Raw genomic sequence first — 20,878 nt, forward strand, 5'->3', positions numbered from 1 at the left:
CTACCCCCCTTTTTTTTATATATAATTTTCTTTATGTCTTCTTTTTTTTGTAAAGGCCCCCCCGCTTCTCAATTTGCGGCAACACCCCCCCCCCCCCCCCCACGCTTCTCAATTTCAGGCGGCAGCACCCCCCCGGTTCTCTGCTCCAGGGGGCCCATGCCCAATCAGGGTTGCCAACTTTCAGTAAATTTACAAACAGTTTGTAAAATCTGTAATTTTTTGCCTCTGTCCATAAATGTCCATTATAGACGTGTAGTCTGTATGTCCGCAATGGACATTTATGGGCAGATGCAAAAATTACAGATTTTACAAACTGTTTATAAGTTTACTGAGGGTTGGCAACCCTGCCACCAATAGAAATCTCTATTTGTAGGGGAAAAAATGATTACAATTTAATTTGGGTAAAGTGTAGCATGACCGCGCAATTGTCATTCAAATTGCGACAGCGCTGACAGCTGAAAAATGGCTTGGGCAGGAAGGGGGTGAAAGTGCCCGGTATTGAGGTGGTTAAAAGTCTTTACAGGATGTCAGTGTGTGGTGTAGCAAGATGGCGGCGACGGAACGTCACTTCTGTTACAAATTCTGACAAACATTGTTTCGTCAGATTTGGCGACCCGTCAGAATTGGGAAGTAACGTAACGTCACCTCCATCTTGCTACACCCCACACTAACAGCGCCCACAGCGCACATTGCTGACGGAACACTGGAAGTAGTCACTGTCCAATAGCAAAGATGGCCGCGTGAATTCTTGGCTCCGCCCGCACGCTACCCGGTTTCCAAGGAGACCGCTTTCCTTACTGTGTACGAGGTCTCGCGTTCTATAGGGGCGTGGTCGGGGAGGGAGCTACTCTGGGTCACGTGATCACCACCTCCACTACGTAGTAAAAAAGCGCCATGGGTGAGGGGCTATCACGTGTGTGAGAATAGAAGTTCCAAGCTGGTACCGGGGGTAACATGAGAGGGACAATGCCGGGACAGGAGTGTGCGGCCCCTGCTGGATATAAAGGTACATGTCCGGTAATATGGGGGTGGGGCAGCACAAACCTCCCCCTCCTTGTATTCACCCATATATAGTATTCATAGGACTGTATGTGAGCCTGCAATGATTGGCGGTACCGATCCGGACCTCAGCCCACCAGTCTGCCATGCTGGATGACTTCTGAGCAGCTGTCATTGGTTGCTAGGACCGCCGGCGTCCTGGTAACCAATGACATCACCTGTATAACGCCCTCCTCAGCACTGAGGAGAGAAACTGGTCTATGGGGGGGGGGGGGGTTCTCTGATGGGAATAGCTCATGTAAGGGGGCATTCTGATCATCGGAGCCCCCCTTCCTTACATCAGGTGCCCCATCAGAGTCTCGCCTCCCTTACATCAGAGGCCCCCCCCCTTACTTCAGGTGTCTCCGTCAGACCCCCCCCCCCTTACATAATGTGCCCCCATCAGAGCCCCTCCCTAACACCATGTTCTCCCATCAGAGTCCCTCCTCCCTTACATCAAATGCCCCCCTTTACATCAGGTGTCTCCATCAGAGCCCATCCCCCCCTTAGATCAAGTGCCCTCAATCAGTGCCCCCCTCCCTTACATCAGGTGCCCCCATCAGAGTCCCGCCTCCCTTACATCAGTTGCCCGCCTCCCTTACATCAGGTGCCCCCATCAGAGCCCCCCTCCCTTACATCAGGTGCCCCCATCAGAGTCCCGCCTCCCTTACATCAGTTGCCCACCTCCCTTACATCAGGTGCCCCCATCAGAGCCCCCCTCCCTTACATCAGGTGCCCCCATCAGACTCCTGCCTCCCTTACATCAGGTGTCTCCATCAGAGCCCCCCTTAGATCAGGTGCCCCCCATCAGTGCCCCCTCCCTTACATCAGGTGCCCCCATCAGAGCCACCCTTTACATCAGGTGTCTCCCTCAGAGTTCAGCCTCCCTTACATCAGGTGCCCCCATCAGAGTCCCGCCTCCCTTACATCAGGTGCCCCCATCAGAGTCCCGCCTCCCTTACATCAGGTGCCCCATCAGAGACCCCCTTTACATCAGGTGTCTCCATCAGAGCCCCCCCCCTTACATCAGGTGCCCCCCTCCCTTACATCAGGTGCCCCCCTTTACATCAGGTGTCTCCATCAGAGCCCATCCCCCTCTTAGATCAAGTGCCCTCAATCAGTGCCCCCCTCCCTTACATCAGGTGCCCCCATCAGAGTCCCGCCTCCCTTACATCAGTTGCCCACCTCCCTTACATCAGGTGCCCCCATCAGAGCCCCCCCTCCCTTACATCAGGTGCCCCCATCAGACTCCTGCCTCCCTTACATCAGATGCCCCCATCAGACTCCTGCCTCCCTTACATCAGATGCCCCCATCAGAGCCCCCTTTACATCAGGTGTCTCCATCAGAGCCCCCCCTTAGATCAGGTGCCCCCCATCAGTGCCCCCTCCCTTACATCAGGTGCCCCCATCAGAGCCACCCTTTACATCAGGTGTCTCCATCAGAGTTCCGCCTCCCTTACATCAGGTGCCCCCATCAGAGTCCCGCCTCCCTTACATCAGGTGCCCCATCAGAGACCCTCTTTACATCAGGTGTCTCCATCAGAGCCCCCCCCTTACATCAGGTGCCCCCCTCCCTTACATCAGGTGCCCCCCTTTACATTAGGTGTCTCCATCAGAGCCCCCCCCCCTTAGTTCGGGTGCCCCCCATCAGGTGCCCCCCCCCTTACATCAGGTGCCCCTATCAGAGTCCCGCCTCCCTTACATCAGGTGCCCCATCAGAGACCCCCTTTACATCAGGTGTCTCCATCAGAGCCCCCCCCCTTAGATTAGGTGCCCCCCTCCCTTACATCAGGTGCCCCCCTTTACATTAGGTGTCTCCATCAGAGCCCCCCCCTTAGATTAGTGCCCCCCTCCCTTACATCAGGTGCCCCCATCAGTTCCGCCCCTCTTACATCAGGTGCCCCCATCAGAGTCCTGCCTCCCTTACATCAGGTGTCCCCATCAGAGCCCCCCTTTACATTAGGTGTCTCCATCAGAGCCCCCTCCTTAGTTCGGGTGCCCCCCCCTTACATCAGGTGCCCCCATCAGAGTCCCGCCTCCCTTACATCAGGTGCCCCCATCAGAGTCCCGCCTCCCTTACATCAGGTGCCCCCATCAGAGTCCCGCCTCCCTTACATCAGGTGCCCCCATCAGAGTCCCGCCTCCCTTACATCAGGTGCTCCCATCAGAGTCCCGCCTCCCTTACATCAGGTGCTAATACCTTTGTGTTTCTATAACATGTATCAGAATCAATATGCTGAGAAATGCAATGTACTTGTAAAGTCATAGATGTACTGCGCTGTTTTGTTCGCTCGTGTCTCCGCCCCCTCCTGTGGTTTTCTGTCGGTGTTTCATCAGATTTGGCGACCCATCAGAATTTGTGACGTTCCGTCGCCGCCATCTTGCTACACCCCGCACTCGTCCACAGTAAGGATACAGTGAGAAGGCGGCAAACAGACATCTTTTTACACCCAACCGAGTCTTGCATTTCACACTTTTTTTTTTTAGCAGTAAACTGAGCGAATATATGTATGTATGTATGTATGTATGTATGTATATATGTATGTATGTATGTATGTATATATGTATGTATATAGTGACTTACAGTGTCTGGAAACCCGTCTGACTGTTTAGATGTTGAATTGTAAAATCAGCGGTGTTCTGTCAGATCAGCAAACCTGCCGCTGCTTTTCAACATCAAAACAGTCAGACAGGTTTAGAAACACTGAATGTCACTATATTCGCTCAGTTTAGTGGTTAAAAAAAAATAAGTGTGAAATGCCCGACTCGGGTGGGTGTAACAAGATGTCCGCTTGCCGCCTTCTCACTGTATCCTTACTGTGGACGAGTGTGGGGTGTAGCAAGATGGCGGCGACGGATCGTCACTTCTATTAGGTCGCCTAATCTGACGAAACACCGGAAGCCTGTAGTGGGTGTGGCCTGTTGAGTCCCTCCCACAGCTCTGATGTCTACACTGGCAAAGCCCAAGTGATGATGTCACTGCTACTTTTACAAGATAATGTCTGGACTTGCAAAGGCATTTGGTGCTCCAGAAAGTAGATATCCTTCGTGGTTATTGAAAAATATATATTATTATAAAGATGCCGTATTTTACCAATATAATGTGTGTGAATAATGTCATTAAATGTAAAAAAAAATATTCAAACAGGTATCCCAGTGAAGTTCTCAGCCAATCACACTTCACAGCACTACTTGTATGCGAAAGAGCACAAAGTAAGGGGCCAGGCGGATAAACCGCAATTACAGAAGAACACTTTATTTGTAATCAACATCCCAGCATACTGCACAGAGGTAAGAAGCAATTAGGGGACTCATAGCTGGAAACTGGTCTACGGGGGAGGGGGTCTCTAATGGAAATGTCGCTAATGTTAGGGGGTATCCTGATCGTCAGGTTCTGTATCAGACTCCTCCCCCCTTTACATCGGGTGTCCCCATCAGACTCCTCCCCCCTTTACATTAGGTGTCCCCATCAGACTCCCCCCCCCCCCCCCTTTACATTAGGTGTCCCCATCAGACTCCCCCCCCCCCCCCTTTACATCAGGTGTTCCCATCAGACTCCTCCCCCCCTTTACATCGGGTGTCCCCATCAGACTCCTCTCCCTTTACATCAGGTGTCCCCATCAGACTCCTCCCCTTTACAGCAGAAGTGCCCCACCAGACTCCTCCCCCTTTACAGCAGGCGACCCCACCAGACTCCTCCCCCTTTACAGCAGGCGACCCCACCAGACTCCTCCCCCTTTACAGCAGGCGACCTCGCCCGACTCCTCCCCCTTTACACCAGACGACCCCACCAGACTCCTCCCCTTTACATCAGGCGACCCCACCAGACTCCTCCCCCTTTGCATCAGGCGTCCCCACCAGACTCCTCCTCCTCTTTACATCGGGTGTCCCCATCAGACTCCTCCTCCTCTTTACATCGGGTGTCCCCATCAGACTCCTCCTCCTCTTTACATCGGGTGTCCCCATCAGACTCCTCCTCCTCTTTACATCGGGTGTCCCCATCAGACTCCTCCTCCTCTTTACATCGGGTGTCCCCATCAGACTCCTCCTCCTCTTTACATCGGGTGTCCCCATCAGACTCCTCCTCCTCTTTACATCGGGTGTCCCCATTAGACTCCTCCTCCCCTTTACATCGGGTGTCCCCATCAGACTCCTCCTCCCCTTTACATCGGGTGTCCCCATCAGACTCCTCCTCCCCTTTACATAGAGTGTCCCCATCAGACTCTTCCTCCCCTTTACATAGGGTGTCCCCATCAGACTCCTCTCCCCCTTTACATCAGGTGTCCCCATCAGACTCCTCCCCCCCTTTACATCAGGTTCCTCCCCCTTTGCATCAGGTGTCCCCATGAGAGCCCCCCCACATCAAATGTCCCAATCAAAGCCCCCCTTACACCAAGTGTTCCCATCAGTAGCCCCCAACCCCCTTACATCAGGTGTCCTCCGCTCTGATGAAGGGCTTTGGATATATGCAGGGCTTGCAAGGACAGGCACATTTTCTTTAGCACTGGTGAAGTCTGGTACATTTGAATCCCCTATTATCAACTATCTAGACCAGCCGTTCTCAACTAAGGTTCCTTGAGAGGTTGCTCGGGGTTCCTTGAGAGGTTGCTCGGGGTTCCTTGAGAGGTTGCTCGGGGTTCCTTGAGCTGTGGGTATTCAACCTCCCATTTGATGATACCTGCATAGTTCTGGGCTCTACACCATTTGGCAAAACCAGCAGCCTGACGCCAATGTAATTTTTTTTGTTGGCTGCATGTAAGTATGCTATTCTAACCACAGCTGCAAGGGGTGCGTTCGCCCTCCTGACCACCAATGTACGGGGCACTTGTCATTGACCATGAATAGATTAATTTTACTAAAAGTTCCTCAGGACCTCAAAATTATTTTAGGGATTCCCCCTTTTTGTGGAAGAAGTTTAACTACTTACTGCCCACGCTATAGCTGAATGCTGGTTACAGCGCAGGCTTACTTTGCCGGGAGGGTGTCTATTGACGTCCTCCTGTGATCACGGGCGACGTGCTCTTTGATCGCCAAGTCTGAAGTACTGAGCTGATCACAGATCGGGATAAAGGGCCAATCATAGGCCCTTTACCCCGTGATCAGCTGTCGGCCAATGACAGCTAATTGCAGGATGTAAACACAAGCTGGTTATCGGCTTTTCTTTCCTCACGCTGATAGCATGAGGAGAGGAGAAGAGAGCCGATAACTGCCTTGTGTTATAGGGACCTCGGCACTGATCATCAGTGTCCTGATAATCAGTGCTGACCCACCAATGCTGCCTATCGGTGCCCCCCTATCACGGCTGCCTATCGGTGCCCCCCTATCACGGCTGCCTATCGGTGCCCCCCAATCACGGCTGCCTATCGGTGCCCCCCAATCACGGCTGCCTATCGGTGCCCCCCAATCACGGCTGCCTATCGGTGCCCCCCAATCACGGCTGCCTATCGGTGCCCCCCAATCACGGCTGCCTATCGGTGCTGCCTATCGGTGCCCCCCTGTCACTGGCCGCCTATCGGTGCCCCCCTGTCACTGGCCGCCTATCGGTGCCCCCCTGTCACTGGCCGCCTATCGGTGCCCCCCTGTCACTGGCCGCCTATCGGTGCCCCCCTGTCAGTGTAACCTCATCATTGCCGCCTCATCCGTGCCCATCAGTGAAGGAGAAAAATTACCTATATGTTAAATTTTATAACAAACTATGAAAACATTTTTTTTTTTTTTTTCCTCAAAATGTTCAATCTTTTTCACCCGAAAGGATAAGTTCTGCTTTCTCACCTCTTCTCTCTTCCAACCTCTCCCCCACCTTCTCGTACTTTTTGATACATTTATTTTTGATGGTTAGCAGGTACCTGGTTTGACTGGTACCCACTCCCACTTTCGCTCAGATTGCCTAGGCAATCCAAGCGGAAGTTCGCCTCCCCCCCCCCCCCTCCCCGCCTGCAGCCTTCTGAAACGTATCACAGGTGCCAGAAGGCTGCAAGACCATTCATAACGTGCAGCGAGAAGCTGGATGTGAAGTTGCAAGGAGTCGCAGCCAGCTTTCCACACTAAACATGCCGGAACCAGGGGCCCGAAGACTCGGCTCGGGTAGGGGGCGGCACAGGATCCCTGGGCAGGTAAGTGTCCTTTTATTATAACTCAGAAGCTACAGTATTTGTATGACTTTGAATTTTTTTGGTGGGGACTGCGACATGAGTATATCATTTGTACTGGTGATGGTTGGGATTAAACTTAACATATTTTTTTCTTATGTAATTTTTCTATTATATATATAATTTCCCTTTTTTTTTTTTTAAGAAATGTTTATCTAGACTTTTCAGTTGTTGTGGTCATGTGGAGTCTGTGGAAGTGCTTGAGAAGCCCGCTCCATCCGTAAAGGATCATGCCGTTTCCAAATTCTTTAACTTGAATGCGCTAAAGGTGAGTGTGAAGAAATCAGTCCAGGGAATTGTTATAGTATATAGGGTTGTCCCGATACCGATACTAGTATCGGTATCAGGACCGATACCAAGCATTTGCCCGAGTACTTGTACTCGGGCAAATGCTCCCGATGCTTCACCCGATACTTGTACTGTCGGCGGTGATCAGTGCGTGGGGAAGTTACAAGCACCGATCACCGCTGATTTTAAAGCAGCTGAAAGCCACCGTGTATGCCGCCGTTTATCCCGCCTTGTTTCTCTCCCCTTCCGTGCTCCTCCTCCACCCCCTGGAAATGTCAGGAATGGAGAGCAGAGGTAGGAGCCGGTAAATCCGTCTCCTTACTGCTCCGAATGGACAGAGTCAGTGATCACTGACTCTGTCCATTCACATGACTGAAACATTGTAACCTGTGATTACAATGTTTCAGTTTATGAATGAAGAGAAGACGCTGTCTTCACTCCATTCATTTTCAGCGCAGCTGATGCTGCTGAGAAAGGGACAGGGAACATGTGTCCCTAGTCCCTTTCCCTGTCTCAATAGGGAAGATGTCAGGGGTGTTAAGACCCCTGATATCTCAACAAAGCCCCCCCAACAGGGCTGAAAAAATAAAATAAAGAATAAAAAAAATGATTGTAGAAAATAAAAACATTTAAGAAAAAAACACACTGACACGGTCCCCCCCCCCCCCCCCCCTTAAAAAAAAGAAAGCATTATAAATAAAAAAAAAGTAAAAAAAAATTGTTCAAGATAAAAAGAAAAAAAAAAACTACTGACACATGTGCCGCTGTCACATGAGATTTAAAAAACGTATCGGTATTCGGTATCAGCGAGTACTTGAAAAAAGTATCGGTACTTGTACTCGGTCTTAAAAAAGTGGTATGGGGACAACCCTAATAGTATATAACTACAGTGGAACCTCGGTTTAGGAGTAACGCGGTTAACAAGCTTTTTGAAAGACGAGAATTTTTATTTATTTTTTTATTCTGACTCGAGTTTGGGAGTGTTGTCTCGCAAAACAAGCAGAGTTCAAGCTACCGTATTTTCCGGGGGAATAAGACGACCTTTTATACTTAAAGCGGAGTTCCACCCTGAAAAAAATCTTTCCACCAAAAATCAAATAAAAAAAAAAAAAAAATGTTTTACTTACCCTAAAAAGCTGTTGCTATGCGGAAGTCCCAAATCTGCCTCTTCCGCGGTGGATTCTCTTCCTCCTCCTACACTCGGTTTCTTCTTGTGAATGGGGCGCGCTGCATTCTGGGAACTGTGTGTATCCCAGAAAGCAGCCGGCCCATTCACAAAGCGCCGCTCGCACATGCGCAGTAGGAAACGGGACAGTGAAGCCGCACGGGCGTCACTGCCTGTTTCCCTTACTATGGATGGCGGTGCCTGGAGCTGCCAGGATCGAGGATCGGCCTCGGCGGGGGACGACATCGCTGGCGACTAGGACAGGTAAGTGTCCTTATTAAAAGTCAGCAGCTACAGTGTTAGCAGCTGCTGACTTAAATTTTTTTTTTTTCCGGACCTCCGCTTTAAAAATATGCCTCAAAACTCGGGGGTCGTCTTATACGCCGGTACCTGTATACAGAGTCTCAGTCAGATTGCGGGCGTCTATTGTTCAAAAGCCGCGCCTCCTCCTCGTGCTGTTCCGTGATAGGCGGAACACTCAGTTTCCCAGCAGAGCCTCTGCTCAGTGTTCCGCCTATCTCGGATGTCTTCTCGTAATGGCACAGTGAGGCATGCAAATGGCACAGCGAGATTTGAAAAAAGCTGAATAAAGCCTGTTCCTGTCAGCGGTTGTTCTTGTCAAGAAGGGGGTCGTCTATTATAAGTCGATTATATCTTAAAACCAACATTAGAGGGTCGTCTTATACGCCCAGTCGCCTTATACGCCAGCACATACGGTAATGGGGTGTGCAGTACCGCATTTGGCCAGAGGTGCAAGGGCATCGTGATACTTGGAACTGTTCGGAGCCATTTGGAAATACTCTGTTTCTGAGATCAGCCGAGCTGTTCCTGAGTATTTCTGAGGCTCTTCGGTCCCCCCCCCCCACCTCTGGCCACATGCGGTATTGCATGCCATAGAAGTCAATGTGGAACAAATTATGTTTGTTTCCGTTGACTTCTATGGGAAAACTCGCTTTGATATGCGAGTGCTTTGGATTACAAGCATTCTCCTGGAACAGATTATGCTCGTAGTCCGAGGTTCCACTGTATAATCGTAAGACCGGCTTCTGTAGAACCAACAGCTGTACACACTGGCCAAAAGTCTGCTGGTTTCAACCGTTTTTGGCCTATTTTTGTCCTGTGTTTACCCAGCTTAACCACTTAAGGACCGCCTCCTGCACATATACATACGTCCTCTTTAAGTGCCCAGCCGTGGGTCGCGGGCGCGCGCCCCGGTCCGAAGCTCCGTGACCGCGGGACCCACGGACCCGTTCGCCGCTGGAGTCCCGCGATCGGTCCCCGGAGCTGAAGAACGATGAGAGGTATGTGTAAACACAGCTTCCCCGTTCTTCACTGTGGCGCCGTCATTGATAGTGTGTTCCCTTTTATAGGGAAACCCAATCATTGACGTCACACCTACAGCCCCGCCCCCTACAGTTAGAAACACATATGAGGTCACACTTAACCCCTTCAGCGCCCCCTTGTGGTTAACTCCCAAATTGCAATTGTCATTTTCACAGAAAAACAATGCATTTTTAATGCATTTTTTGCTGTGAAAATGACAATGGTCCCAAAAATGTGTCAAAATTGTCCGAAGTGTCCGCCATAATGTCGCAGTCACGAAAAAAATCGCTGATCGCCGACATTAGTAGTAAAAAAAAAAAAAAAATAATAAAAATGCAATACAACTATCCCATATTTTGTAAACACTATAAATTTTGCGCAAACCAATCGATAAACGCTTATTGCGTTTTTTTTTTTACCAAAAATATGTAGAAGAATACGTATCGGCCTAAACTGAGGGAAAAAACGTTTTTTTATATATTTTTGGGGGACATTTATTATAGCAAAATGTAAAAAATATTGCATTTTTTTTCAAAATTGTTGCTCTATTTTTGTTAATAAAAACCGCAGAGGAGATCAAATACCACCAAAAGAAAGCTCTATTTGTGGGGAAAAAAGGACGCCAATTTTGTTTGGGAACCACGTCGCACGACCGGGCAATTATGGTCCGGGGGTTAAGTAGTTAAAGTATAACAAAAGACAATTTTTTTTATGGTCTTTATTCCCCCACAAAAGGAGCTTTCTTTGGAATTTGATCACCTGCTACATTTTTTATTTTTGTATTGTTCTTTATTATATATATATATATATTTTTTACTTTTACAGGGGTATAAAGTGGCTTATGTGGTGTTTAAAAATTCCTCGGGGCTTCACGAGTTCAATTCCCTTAAGTTTACAACACCGTTGGTTTTATCTGGAGAGGATCACGTTATAAAAACTGGAATCCAAGGTGTGTAGAATTTCTTTGTTTTCTGGTAAAGGTGAATTCAGGTGTCTAACCCTTGTGTTCAGAGTAAACTTTCCTTCAAAGCAACATGGACTTTGCTGACCGCACCTTCTACATGTACTCGCTGCTTGGTAGTCATGATGACTATCCGGTTTCAATGCTTTGAGAAGCCCTTGAACAAGTAGGAACATACGTCGCTGAGTATTAACTCCTGTGATGTGAAAACTTGTACAGAAAATACAAATGACTCCAATAGATCAATAATGAACATACAATTTAAATTGGTCCCAATGCATGCTAGTGTTCATGCACATGTAGTGCTCCTCCTGTGTGCGACACCCAATGCTGTGTATTGACTTGAAAAATGTATGGTGCGATCACACTCTCAGATACTTAATTAGCTGGTAGTTTCACATGTGAATAGCAGATCCTCCACACTTGCACAGCTCCTAAGAAACAAAGCGAGAGAAAAAAATTCTCATAGCGCAATTTCGCATGGACCATCAATGAGACATAGATAGTAAGCTTGTAACAAGGGCACACTCACGAATCCACCGATCTAAACAGGCAACAAACAATCCTCCATTAGCCGCTCAGCTATAGATGTTTCTCCTCATTCGGATGTGCGCTCCGTCCCGCTTGTAGCTCCTCCCCCACGCGTTACGTCACTAGACACGTGACTTAGTCATGGGTTACCCATTGTTTCACTATTTTTGTTTGGCTAACATTATTATATGCTTATTATATTTTTTTGATGTCATATATTAAGTAAGTAGTAGCGCTGTAGTACTACATTTACATATGAACATGCAGGTAAGAGAGCTGCCGCTCCAGGTGAGCTCACTAGGGTAATTGATGTCCACTCAGAAGCAGATGGGTGCTGGAAATGCACAGGATGTGCAAAAACAATAAGGATATGGACAGCCGCACTCCAGTAACTTGAAAAAAGACGTGCCCTTTATTGGGTACAGGAAAAAATGCACTACAGATATCAGCACACAGTGGGATAAACAGCTGACGCGTTTCGCATTGAGTGTCAATGCTTAATGATAGCTATGATTAAGCATTGACACTCAATGCGAAACGGTCAGTGGTTTATCCCACTGTGTGCTGATACCTGTAGTGCATTTTTTCCTGTACCCAATAAAGGGCACGTCTTTTTTCAAGTTACTGGAGTGCGGCTGTCCATATCCTTATTGTTTTTGCACATACATATGAACATGCGTCCCCCCCCCCCCCCCCCTTTTTTTTTTTTTTTTTTTTTTTTTTATCTAATCTCTGGATGACATGTACTTTGCCAAATGAGTGAACAAATTAAAGTGGAGTTCTGCCCAAATTGTATTTTATTTTTTTAGTCAGCAGCTACAAATACTGCACCTGCTGACTCTTAAAATAATGGACACTTACCTGTTCAGGGCGCCCGCGATGTCCTCACCTGATCTGTCCCTCGGCTCTCGGGTGGTGCTGCCGCCGCCATCTTCGGTAAGGGAATCGGTTCCCTACTGCGCATGTCGCGCTGCGCGATCTGAATGGTCCCTGCTGTCTTCTGGGACCTGTGTGTCTCCCAGAAGACAGCGGGGGGGGGGGGGGCTGCATATGGCATACTGCGGTTATCTATGGCCGGAAGTGGGAGCAAATACCTTTATTAGCCAGGTATCTGCTCCCCCCTGAAAGGTACCAAATGTGACACCGGAGGAATCTGAAAAGCGGAAGTTCCATTTTTGGGTGGAACTTCGCTTTAAAGTGGAGTTCCACCCATAAATATAACATTACATCAGTAGTTTTAAAAAAAATGTCATTAGTCCTTTACGAAATTTTTTTTTTTTTTTTTTTTAGATGCCTTCAAAGTGTTGTTGCTAGGCAGAATAGTTAATCTTCCCTCTTCCTGCACCTAGGTGCTTAATGCTTCCTAACCTACACCGCACAGACTCCTGGGAATGTAGTGGGCGTAACTTTCCAGGAGTCTGTGCACTCCCCAGTCTCAAAGAATCATGTGACTTGGACAGCACAGGTGCTGAAACCTGATCTGACACTGCTTGTGCAGCACTGAGCATGTGCGAAATCTGCAAGGCTGAAATCCAGGAAGTCATACAGTCTGGCTTCATGATGCCCACACTTAAGATGGCCCCAGTCAATTTCTATTTTATAAAGTGTCTAAATGCTGTAACAACCTAACAAAACGGACCTTAGTTTACAGACTAACTTTACTAGAATACATTAAGCTTGTGTATTACAGGGGTATTTATATTTAAAAAGTGAAATTGTGGCCGGAACTCCGCTTTAATATGGTATTCAGGAGCCAGCTACCCTTTTTATTTTTTAAGGAACCAGCTCCATTGATGAATGAATGAGTGACTTGTATAGCGTTACACATGCGAACTGAATCGCCTCTAGGCGCTTTTTGCAGCCAGTGTCTTCCTGGCTGGTGCGGTCATTTACCCCGTAGATTCTCGACACGCTTGGGACACACAGTTATACACACACACATATATATATATATATATATATATATATATATATATATATATATATATATATATATATATATATATATATATATATATATATATATATATATATATACACTGGGCCAATTTGGACAGGATCCAATTAACCTACCAGCATGTCTTTGGAGGGTGGGAGGAAACCCACACAGGGAGAACATGCAAACTCCAGGCAGATGGTGTCGTGGTCGGGATTTGAACCAGCAACCCTTTTGCTGCTAGGTGAAAGTGCTAACCACTACACCACTGTGCTACACCATTGATGACTAGAGGAAACCTCAAACGTTAGGCCTCAGCTGTAGTTTTAATTTTTTTTTTCTCCCCCAGGTTGGATAGAAGGTTATGAGATGTCCCTCGTTGATGTTGCTGAACTCCAAGCCGAAGTTGAGCAATACATGCAGGAATATGACAAGAAAGTTGCAGAGGTAAGAAAAAAAAAAGGTGGTAAAATATGACAAAAATTATGAAGTTAAATTAAAGTGGGAGTTCACCTGAAATTTTTTTTTTAACATTAGTGAAGGGGAATCGGGTGTTTTTTTAAATCGAAGCCGTACTTACCGTTTTAGAGAGCGATCTTCTCCGCTGCTTCCGGGTATGGTCTTCGGGACTGGGCGTTCCTATTTGATTGACAGGCTTCCGACGGTCGCATACATCGCGTCACGAGTGGCCGAAAGAAGCCGAACGTGGGTGCGGCTCTATACGGCGCCTGCGCACCGACGTTCGTCTACATTCAGAAAATCGTGACGCGATGTATGCGACTGTCGGAAGCCTGTCAATCAAATAGGAAAGCCCAGTCCCGCATTGCAAGTTACAAGCCTTCCACGACCGACGTCACAGGCGCGGCACTTCCCCTCTTCCTGCCCGATGTTTGTTAACGATCTTTCTACGAGTGTAGCAGGGGGCAGGAAGAGTGGAGGTGCCGCGCCTGTGACGTCACTCGTGGAAGGATCGTAACTTCAAAAAGCGGGCGGGAAGAGCTGAGCTGCCTCGGGTTAAAAAAAAACGGCATGACAGCGTGGGCGGCTTTGCTTAAACTGCGGGCCGGTTAAAACACACAAGCGGGCCGGATGTGGGTTTTGAGACCCCTGAGCTAGTGCACTGTTGGTTCACTTACCTTTTCCTTCGATTTCCCTTCTAAATGTTTTTTTTTGTCTGACTTTCTCACTTCCTGTTCCTCCTCACTAAGCTTTCCACCATCATCCGAGCAGTGGTTAGTCAGCCAGAACAGCTTACTGAGGAGGAACAGAAAGTGAGAAATACAGACAAAGAAAAAAAAAAATTTAGAAGGGAAATCGAAGGAAAAAGTAAGTGAACCAACAATGCACTAGCTTAAAGGAACCTACCGTATATACTCGAGTATAAGCCGACCCGAATATAAGCTGAGGCACCTAATTTTACCACAAAAAATCAGAAAACTTATTGACTCGAGTATAAGCCTAGGGCAGGGATCCTCAAACTACGGCCCTCCAGCTGTTGCGGAACTACACATCCCATGAGGCATTGTAAAACTCTGACATTCACAGACATGACTAGGCATGATGGGAATTGTAGTTCCTGAACACCTGGAGGGCCGTAGTTTGAAGACCCATGGCCTAGGGTGTCCATCTGCATGCCTCACTGTGCCTCACTTTGCCTCACTGTGCCCATGACTAGACTGACGTTTAACATGGGAGTCTATGGAAGGGGTGCCCGGTTTGAGAAATCGGTGCCCCCCGGCTGTAGGTCTCCCAGACAACAACCTTTGTACACTTGTAGAGGAAGTGGCTACATGTGTGCCAAGTTTGGGATCCAGGGGACCTACGGCCAGCCGGTACCAGGTATCAGACGCAAAAAGGTGATTCGAGTATAAGCCGAGGGGGGCATTTTCAGCACACAAAAAATGTGCTGAAAAACTTGTCTTATATTTGAGTATATACGGTATTTAGAGAATAAAAAACGAACCTTCACAACCCCTTTAAGAAATATCGATGCCTTGCCAGGGAGTGTAGAGGTGGGCAGTCTACTGACATCATGACTCCACCCACCGAGCTCCAGACAACAGACCCACCCACAGAATCTGGAGTATTGCAGGGCTCCAAACAGCTAAAGGGGAGACATGTGACAGGTAAGGATACATGCAGGAGTCATCTATATCCTTATAGATCAGCACCATGGAAGTAATTTAGAAATGATACAAGTGGTAATAGTCTGCGCTGTGATAGGGCTTGGCCGATTGGGTGAAATGAGGGAATAGTGAGTGAACTGACTAAAGGGGCCTGGGGGGTGACAGGTAATGCAGACACATATTAACCTTGCCGGTTTAAAATAGGTACAGTCCTGACTGGACTGTAAAATGATACAGTGAAATATTACACATAAAGGTGTATGTGAAAATCAAAGCAAAAAACTTGAAACTCAAAGCAAAAAACTTGAACGTGAACATGTAATCTTAAATGGGTGCAAACCAAAAGGAAAGGACCGCAGTTCAACACTGGAACTGGTGCAACAGTGAGGAAATGGTAAAAATGGAGAAGGTACCAAATTCTGCAAGGGGTGTTCAGTCCAAACAAATCCAAACAAACACATGCAGCCCACACCTCGGTGATTAGTGCAGCTTACCTTCCAGCTGACATGAAAAGTCAAACACATAGGATCTAAACGTTACCAGTTTTCTATTGGGTGGATATCTTGCTGCCAGTTCTCAATAGTTGGTCACACATAAAGAAACAAAAATAATAGAGAAAAAGTTGTTGTAGCCTTGTCCTCCTAACACTTATACAGCTGTAGGGAAAGGGATGTGATTGGCAAGGAGGCAGATTGAGTATCCACTTACACAGTGTGTAGGGAAAAAATGCACATCTCCACGAGTGCCGAACTCGTCTCCTGGTACTTCTCACTGTCAACAACTTTTGGCTCTTTGGCTTGTATCAGGCCGTCAGATGGATGGAACCTCGAGGGTCAACAGCGCATCTGCAGAAACAAACATGTTCCAGCTTGCCTGATAACCCTTGCAGAGGTTTGTTTCTGCAGATGCGCTGTTGACCCTCGAGGTTCCATCCATCTGACGGCCTGATACAAGCCAAAGAGCCAAAAGTTGTTGACAGTGAGAAGTACCAGGAGACGAGTTCGGCACTCGTGGAGATGTGCATTTTTTCCCTACACACTGTGTAAGTGGATACTCAATCTGCCTCCTTGCCAATCACATCCCTTTCCCTACAGCTGTATAAGTGTTAGGAGGACAAGGCTACAACAACTTTTTCTCTATTATTTTTGTTTCTTTATGTGTGACCAACTATTGAGAACTGGCAGCAAGATATCCACCCAATAGAAAACTGGTAACGTTTAGATCCTATGTGTTTGACTTTTCATGTCAGCTGGAAGGTAAGCTGCACTAATCACCGAGGTGTGGGCTGCATGTGTTTGTTTGGATTTGTTTGGACTGAACACCCCTTGCAGAATTTGGTACCTTCTCCATTTTTACCATTTCCTCACTGTTGCACCAGTTCCAGTGTTGAACTGCGGTCCTTTCCTTTTGGTTTGCACCCATTTAAGATTACATGTTCACGTTCAAGTTTTTTGCTTTGAGTTTCAAGTTTTTTGCTTTGATTTTCACATACACCTTTATGTGTAATATTTCACTGTATCATTTTACAGTCCAGTCAGGACTGTACCTATTTTAAACCGGCAAGGTTAATATGTGTCTGCATTACCTGTCACCCCCCAGGCCCCTTTAGTCAGTTCACTCACTATTCCCTCATTTCACCCAATCGGCCAAGCCCTATCACAGCGCAGACTATTACCACTTGTTACATACACCCTTTTTTGTCTACAAAGGACAGACTCCCCATTTGTTTGCTGCAGTGCTCACCACATCGCACTCACCCCTTAGCTCATCTCCCTCCTCCCCCCCCCCTTTCTCTCTCACTCCCCTTTCCCCTTATCCTACACAGCGCAGGAGCTTTCACTAAAATTTAGAAATGATGAGTGGCATTACATTCACTTTGAACAAGCTGAAGTTAGAAGCTGATTGGCTACCATGCACAGCTGCACCAGATTTTTCCCTTTGCAATTTTAGTGAATCAATCCCTAGTGTGTTAACCTAGGAATAAAGGGCCAGATTCACGTAGGTGAGCGGCGGCGCAACGCATCGTTGATACGTTACACCGCCGCAAGTTTTCATCGCAAGTGCCTGATTCACAGAGCACTTGCAATGAAAACCTACGCCGGCGGCCTCTTCAAATGGGCGTGTGCCATTTAAATTAGGCGCGCTCCCGCGCCGGACCTACTGCGCATGCTCAGTTTCGCAATTCCCGTCGTGCTTTGCGCGCCGTGACGTAATTTTTTCGAACGGCGACGCGCGTAGAGTACTTCCGTATTCCCGGACGTGTTACGCAAATGACGTTAAATTTTAAATTTCGACGCGGGAACGACGGCCATACTTTAAACAGCAATACGTTTGCTGAGTTAAGTTAGGGCAGGTCAAACGACGAATAACTTTGCCACTAGACTAGCAGCGACGTAGCGAACGCGAAAATCCGTCGGGAATCGCTGTAACTCCTAATTTGCATACCCGACGCTGGTTTACGACGCAAACTCCCCCCAGCGGCGACCGCGGTACTGCATCCTAAGATCCGACAGTGTAAAACAATTACACCTGTCGGATCTTATGGATATCTATGCGTAACTGATTCTATGAATCAGTCGCATAGATAGAAACAGAGATACGACGGCGTATCTCTTTGGTGAATCTGGCCCAAAGCCACTGCAAACCAATGCCGAACGTTTATGTAGGAAGCTTTGATCGATTTTTCCACCACCCTTAGCTGTGTCACGGATAACATAAAGAAATGCTTAAAAATGAAAATGACTGGCAAAATACTAAGTGTCCATAATTCCATCTGCACAGAAAGAAGAAGAAGCCAAGGAAGAGGAGGAGCCCGATGAGGACGGCTGGGTGACGGTGACAAGGAAAGGACGGCGCCCGGGTTTAGCGAGAACCGAAGCTTTCAGTATTCGTGTGGCAGAAAAAGAAAAGAAGAAGAGAGCCCAGAAGGAACTCTTGGCTTTCTATGCCTTTCAGAATCGTAACAGCAAAAAAGAATGTAGGTTTTCTTTTTCTACTACAGCAGAAATATGGGAATGATTATTTTTTTTTTTTAATAGCAGGAAAATATACTGCTCAACCACAAAGTGCAGTAAACGCATGGCACGGGTATTTCTTGAAGACTAATGAAACAGGATTTAGCCTGTTTAAAAATTCACTGATTACTGTGAAAATGACAATTGCAGTGAAGGGGTTAACCACTAGGGGGCGCTGTAGGGGTTAAGTGTGACCTCATGTGTGTTTCTACCTGTAGGGGGGCGGGGCTGGACGTGTGACGTCAGTGATCGTCGTTTCCTATATCAGAGAACAGACGATCACTGACATTGCCACAGAGAAGAACGGGGAAGGTTTGTTTACACTCACCAGCTCCTGTGACCCGATCGCGGGACACCCGCAGCGATCGGGTCCCGCGGGCGCGGTCACTGAGCTTAGGACCAGTTTGCGCGCTCGCGACCCATGGCTGGGCTCTTAAAGGGGACGTATATATAAGTCCATGTGCCCAGCCGTGCCATTCTGCCGACGTATATCGTCGTGAGGCGGTCCTTAAGTGGTTAAATACCACCAAAAGAAAGCTCTATATGTGTGAAAAAATTTAAAATTTCATATGGCTACAATGTTGCATGATGGGGCAAATGTCATTCAAAGTGTGACAGTGCTGAAAGCTGGCCTGGGCAGGAAGGGGGGTTAAAGGGGTTAAATAACACTCGCATCTCAAATCTCCTGTATCAGAGCAACAGAAGCACGATAGGATCACAGGACTCCGCCCTTTAGATAACGCTTTAATATCTGTCTTTATTTTGCTTCACTACATGAGTACATAGAGTATGCTGTAATCGAATGTGCTGTAAAGGCCCCGCCCCCTTTCCAACAATCATGATGGGCACAAGAATCCTTCCTGCTTGTCCCCATTGTGTCCGATTTCTAGGATTCTTGTTTTGTTTTTTATTTTAAATTTTTTTTTTTTTTTTCACAGTCTTGGCTGAACTACATAGAAAGTTTGAGGAAGACAAGCAGAAGATCGCGATAATGCGAGCGCAGAGGAAATTCCGGCCTTACTGAAGGACTCCACATAGCAGAGAAGAAGATGCGGCACAAAGTGATTTTTCCGACAGACATCGGTGAAAAGTTCCACAAGAAAGTTGTAGCAGAAAAAACAAATATCCGAAGGTTGGAAGGAAGACAGGACTTTTTAAATATTTGCGTTTTTTTTTTTTTAAGGGTTAATAAAGAATATTCAATTTCTGACCAATCATGTCTTATATATATTTATTTTCTTTAAAGCGGTGGTTCACCCTCAGTGACACGATTTTACCATCGAGACAGGCATTGTAGCGCGAGCTACAGTATGCCTGTCCCGATTTTTTTACCCCCGTACTCACTGTACATTATAGATTTCGGCTCCCGCGGGGAATGGGCGTGCCTATGGAGAGGGAGGATGATTGACGGCCGGCCCTGGCACGTCACTCTCCCCGAAGACAGCCGGAGTAGGTCTCGGCTCTTCACGGCGCCTGCGCACAGGCTATGCGCAGGCGCCGTGAAGAGCCAAGCCTATTTCCGGAGAAGCGTGACGCGCCAGAGCCGGCCGTCAATCATCCTCCGTCTCCATAGGCACGCCCATTCCCCGAGGGGAGTCGGTATATTTGATGTACGAGTACACGGTGAGTACGGGGATAAAAAAATCGGGACAGGCATACTGTAGCTCGCGCTACAATGCCTGATTTTATGGTAGAAGAAAAAAATTTTTTTTTTTTTTGGGTTTATAGGGTGAACCCCCGCTTTAATATTGAAACTTTGGTCCAGTGTCTTCATCTTCATCCACAAGCAGACATGTCTCTGATTTAGAATTGAATGCGGGGGGGCAGTGCTGTTGGGGTAGGTGTTTAATATGAAGAGGGCAGAGCACACTACTGTAGGGGGGGGGGTGATGTAAGAAGGGGGTCAGTGCTTTGGGGGGAGGGATGTAAAGGGGGGAGTGCTGTGGGGTAGGTGTTTGATATGAAGAGGGCAGAGCACACTACTGTAGATGGGGGGGGGGGGTGATGTAAGAGGGGGGGCAGTGCTTTGGAGGGAGGGATGTAAAGGGGGGGAGTGCTGTGGGGTAGGTGTTTGATATGAAGAGGGCAGAGCACACTACTGTAGGGGGGTGATGTAAGAGGGGGGCAGTGCTTTGGGGGGGGGATGTAAAGGGGGCAGTGCTGTGGGGTAGGTGTTTGATATGAAGAGGGCAGAGCACACTACTGTAGGGGGGGTGATGTAAGAGGGGGGGCAGTGCTTTGGGGGGAGGGATGTAAAGGGGGGGAGTGCTGTGGGGTAGGTGTTTGATATGAAGAGGGCAGAGCACACTACTGTAGATGGGGGGGGGGGGGGTGATGTAAGAGGGGG

General features: G+C 47.8%; 1 protein-coding gene across 1 annotated transcript; it reads left to right on the forward strand.

Moving 5' to 3' along the window:
• The first annotated feature begins 892 nt into the window (after positions 1-892).
• Positions 893-19,650, forward strand: RRP7A (ribosomal RNA processing 7 homolog A). The gene is made up of 7 exons (XM_040360747.1): positions 893-1,006; positions 4,187-4,329; positions 7,333-7,455; positions 10,789-10,912; positions 13,741-13,838; positions 18,299-18,494; positions 19,470-19,650. Exons 1-7 carry the CDS (start codon positions 955-957, stop codon positions 19,553-19,555), a joined length of 822 nt encoding a protein of 273 aa, XP_040216681.1. The 5' UTR covers positions 893-954; the 3' UTR covers positions 19,556-19,650.
• Positions 19,651-20,878: the final 1,228 nt, after the last annotated feature.

This window comes from Rana temporaria, chromosome 7, assembly GCF_905171775.1.
Source record: "Rana temporaria chromosome 7, aRanTem1.1, whole genome shotgun sequence".
Lineage (NCBI taxonomy): Eukaryota > Metazoa > Chordata > Amphibia > Anura > Ranidae > Rana > Rana temporaria.